The 5,095-nt window shown below is 43.9% G+C and overlaps 1 protein-coding gene across 1 annotated transcript in view; it reads left to right on the forward strand.

The window, feature by feature from the left end:
- rhobtb1 (Rho related BTB domain containing 1) overlaps positions 1-5,095 on the forward strand; it is a gene marked incomplete at both ends in the record, with an annotated part of 20,941 nt that extends 15,846 nt beyond the window's left edge. The window contains 3 exons of the mRNA XM_083634617.1: positions 655-743; positions 3,400-3,505; positions 4,926-5,095. Coding sequence (XP_083490743.1) covers positions 655-743; positions 3,400-3,505; positions 4,926-5,095 — 365 coding nt within the window. The remainder of the gene's footprint in view (positions 1-654; positions 744-3,399; positions 3,506-4,925) is intronic.

Genomic DNA, 5,095 nt, shown 5'->3' on the forward strand with positions numbered 1-5,095 from the left:
CCTTGGAACCATGGTACTGATGATGATAACTATGTGAAACGGAACTCAACACAGCCAGGGCCGCTGGAAGTCTTTTTAAGTAGGGGGTGCTGCAAGGAAGGGGCTTTTGGAGAAAATAAATTGAAGTTCTTTGGACTTTTGGATGTTTTTTAGCCATATTTAGAAGGAATATCTAATTTAAATTAACATTAGGATTATAATGTTATGTCATTATTCAGTATTTTCTCCTTTTCTCACTCACTTTCATGTCACCAACTTCTCTCCCTTTACACTACAACAGACAGCAACACAGGCAGAAACACTGAACTTATTATATTTTATTATCTTATCATTATAAACCAAACATAAAAAATAACATCTCCACCCTCTTTGCTTTGCTCATAGTCTTCAACTAAACCCTAAATATCGCAGTATTAAACATATAAAACACATTTTAATCATATATATTTATTGACAGTGCTGCAGCACCTGCAGCACCCCAACTTCCCACGGCCCTGAACACAGCTCAAGAATGTCACGTGTGTACATCAAAAAAACTAAACTACCCTCATTTGGTGAAAATATTCTGTTCTTTTTCCCCTCTCTCTTTTTGACCAATTTTCTTTTGACTAGAGATGATTAATTATTTTCTCTGTCTTGTCCGTCTCCCCACAGAGAAGTATGCAGTCAATGAGCTGATCAAAGGCTCTAAACAGGGGCAGGACATCGATGGAGAGGTGCTCAGCTATCTAGAGCTGGCTCAGGTGAGCTTTTTCACAAACACACAGCGACGGATGTACCTGCCCTTATAGGCATTAGATTAATATCAGGCTGATGTTAGCCTTTTATTAAAATCAGATCTGGTCCAGTCAGTGGGATCCAACTCTGATATGAGAAAGGTTCCTCCCTGACCACAGCTAGTCAATGTTTTTAATATTATCATGATATCAGATGTCTGACCAGAGCAATCGTTCCAGCGTGGTGTGGAGGATTTGACTCGTCTCGTAAAATCTGCAGTGAAACCTGCCTCACCCTGCCTTAAGGAGCTGCTATCCATCCATCCATTCATCCATTTATAATATACTATAATATACTAAGCCAGTTCGCCAGAGTCTTCTGTCCTGGGCTTTCCTTCCCAGCTGTTGACAGTAAAACAGCGCTCTGTGCAGCAGCTGTTGACAGTAAAACAGCGCTCTGTGCAGCAGCTGTTGACAGTAGAATAGCACTCTCTGCAGCAGCTGTTGACAGTAGAATAGCACTCTGTGCAGCAGCTGTTGACAGTAAAACAGCGCTCTGTGCAGCAGCTGTTGACAGTAGAATAGCACTCTGTGTTATAATATACTATAATATACTAAGCCAGTTCGCCAGAGTCTTCTGTCCTGGGCTTTCCTTTCCCAGCTGTTGACAGTAAAACAGCGCTCTGTGCAGCAGCTGTTGACAGTAAAACAGCGCTCTGTGCAGCAGCTGTTGACAGTAAAACAGCGCTCTGTGCAGCAGCTGTTGACAGTAGAATAGCACTCTGTGCAGCAGCTGTTGACAGTAGAATAGCACTCTGTGCAGCAGCTGTTGACAGTAGAATAGCACTCTGTGCAGCAGCTGTTGACAGTAAAACAGCGTTCTGTACAGCAGCTGTTGACAGTAGAATAGCACTCTGTGCAGCAGCTGTTGACAGTAAAACAGCGCTCTGTACAGCAGCTGTTGACAGTAGAATAGCACTCTGTGCAGCAGCTGTTGACAGTAGAATAGCGCTCTGTGCAGCAGCTGTTGACAGTAAAACAGCGCTCTGTGCAGCAGCTGTTGACAGTAAAACAGCGCTCTGTGCAGCAGCTGTTGACAGTAGAATAGCACTCTGTGCAGCAGCTGTTGACAGTAAAACAGCGCTCTGTGCAGCAGCTGTTGACAGTAGAATAGCACTCTCTGCAGCAGCTGTTGACAGTAGAATAGCACTCTGTGCAGCAGCTGTTGACAGTAAAACAGCGCTCTGTGCAGCAGCTGTTGACAGTAGAATAGTACTCTGTGCAGCAGCTGTTGACAGTAGAATAGCACTCTGTGCAGCAGCTGTTGACAGTAGAATAGTACTCTGTGCAGCAGCTGTTGACAGTAGAATAGCACTCTGTGCAGCAGCTGTTGACAGTAGAATAGCACTCTGTGCAGCAGCTGTTGACAGCAAAACAGCGTTCTGTGCAGCAGCTGTTGACAGTAGCTGGGTTTCCATCCAAATGTATCGCAATTTTTAATTGAATTTTCAGAAAGTCGGCAAAATAAAATGCGAAACAATGTGCGTTTCCATCCACTGCTATTTTGCGAATTATAGAGCTGTCAATCACCTCGTGTTTGAGGCTGTCTGAGTTGCCGATCAGCTGCTAGACCCAATATACAGCTCTGTTAAACACATCTAACGTTATTAATTTAAAGTTTCTTGATGATCTACAAGTAGACAAAGGTACCATAACGCCATTTCTGGATTACCAGGTGCGACTCGCCAAACTAACGTTATAATCCCAACCCAATCTCCCAAAAAATTGTAAAATAGCAACGTTTGTGGACCAACGTTGCTATGTTACAATTTCGGCTCCGAAATTGTAAAATGGTAATCCACGGAGCAGATAGTAAGTTAATACAATTTCATTCAAGTCTAGAAGTGAGTCGCCTTAAAGTTAATATCCCAGTCTTCTTCTGTTTACCACGGCGGGTATTGTGCTGCGCGTACCATTATTTACCGTGTGTAGCCCTATTGTGTGGAGGCTACACACCGGCATGTCATGTTTTGCAGTGATCAAGGCAAACTGTGTTGTTTTTGAATGGAGAGACAACGGAATCTCGCTTCATCCGTTTCCACCGCACGTTTCGCATTTTCCTTTTATCGATACACGCGACTTTTGTGCCTCCCTCAAGCGTGAAAACTTTTTTGCGATATTTGGAGGTTTTTGCGAATTAGGCAGCGTTTCCACTCAGTTTTTTTATGCGCAAATTGAAATCTCGCATCAAAACAGATGGATGGAAAACCGACTAGTAAAACAGCGCTCTGTGCAGCAGCTGTTGACAGTAAAACAGCGCTCTGTGCAGCAGCGGGCGGAACAGCCACTGCGCTAGTTAAGAAAATAATATCATTGACCTATGCAATACTGTATTTCTGGAAACGTTCAAAGTCACGTTTTGGTGGTTGGAGGGAACTAATTAAAGCACGGGACAGCATATACTGTGTGCGGACTTCTTTTTTCTTTAAATCAAAGTCACGTTTTCCCACAAAAGCGGGGGTTCATTCACAGGTCCTCTAGATAACACATGGTAGGCATAGCCAGAACCAAGAGACGTCTTCTACCATTTTTCTTTTACTCTTTTCAAGTCAAGCGGTTCCCCAGTCATGTGATATTTTCGGAAGATTTTAATTTTTTTTTTTGCTTTCTCTCTCCTCTCCAGTTCCACAATGCTAACCAGTTAGCAGCCTGGTGCTTACATCACATCTGTACTCATTACAACAGCGTGTGTGCCAATTACCGCAAAGAGATCAAGTCCAAGTCAGCAGGTAAGCTGCCTACCCATCTTGGCTATGGCACCACAGTATATTCATTGATTCAAAATCTCATTAGATGCTAGCAGAATGGCAGCTTGGGCCTTTTCTCTCCCGTTAAAAGTCACTTGAGCATGGTCCGATTATTTTCAGAAGAACGCATGACTAAATCATTTGTATTTGAATATTTTCTATTGTTTTTCCAGAAAATGTTCTCTAACACTTCTAATCTGTGCTTCAAATGTAAAGCGCGTGCAGGCAGCCTATGGACTTTTCCCCCCTTTTGTCTGGCATAATACTAGTTAGACAAGGCACACACACACACACACAAACAGACAGACTTTTTTCTTTTAATAATCGGCTCGCACCCTTTAGCGGTTATGTAATCACACGTGCTGACATGCAGCGTGCAGCACTACTGTCTGTCTGCCTGCCTTTCTGTCTGTCTGTCTGTCCGTGCTGCTGGGAACCTGAGAGAGTGCGGCGTTGAATTTGGTGCAATAAAGTACCGCAGGGATGACGTATTTTGGCATATCCAGAAATCGCCACCATGCTGGTTCATAAGGGGAAAAGGCTATGGGATTTTAGAATGGGGATTTCGGTTAAATGCATGAATGAATAAGGTGTGTGGTTAACACAAGCTTGTGATTGTGAGAGTGGAAATGTGTGTTCAGCAGGATAATCTTCACAAACGAGGAACACTGTTATGACTTTTGAAGCGTTACTCCCATAAACCTTTGTGAACCACAGACCTTATTTCATTAATTTAACCGAAATCCACATTCTAAAATACCATAGCCCTTTCCCCTTATGAACCAGCATGGTGGAGATTTGCTACTTTCGACTCATTCCTGCAGTACTCTATTTGGACATGTGCATAGTCATAGTGCCACCTACTGGCAGCACAGGAAGTGATTTGTACCTCGGCTGTACATGGTCAAATCTGCCCCAAAATTCACATGTATGTTTGATGAGAGTCAAGTTAAGACATCTCCATGCCAATTATTCAGAATGTTCATGGTGTTCATGGTGTGGTGACTCTTGATATACTGGAACTACTTAGTGGGTGTTCTCTAGCGCCACCTAAAGCAAGCAATCTGTGTGTGTGTGTGTGTGTGTGTGCGCGCGGTGCACGCGTGCGCGCGTGTGTATCCTCTGCATATCTTGAGAACCGCTCATCCGATGTACTTCACACTTGGCAGGTGCATTGCTGGGGACCCAAGGATATGTAGTGTTGAATTTGGTGCAGTTTGAACACGCTCAATATTAACAATAATATTAACAATTTAACATGAACAATTGTACTAAACAGGTGAACAGCTCTGTGTGCAGCAGCAGGGCAAACAGGCACTGCACTAGTCATTCGTAACAGTAGCTGTTAGTGGGAAAAGGCATAACACTGAGTACGGCCGATGTCCATGTGATTGTGTGACAGAGAACCAGGAGTACTTTGAGAAGCAGCGCTGGCCCCCAGTGTGGTACCTGAAGGAGGACGACCATTACCAGCGTGCCAAGAAGGAGCGAGAAAAGGAGGACATCATCATGAACAAGCACCAGTCACGACGCAGATGGTGTTTCTGGAGCACCTCCCCTGCTGTGGCCTGA

Source organism: Poromitra crassiceps (assembly GCF_964638095.1).
Source record: "Poromitra crassiceps genome assembly, chromosome: 4".
Taxonomy (NCBI): Eukaryota; Metazoa; Chordata; class Actinopteri; order Beryciformes; family Melamphaidae; genus Poromitra; species Poromitra crassiceps.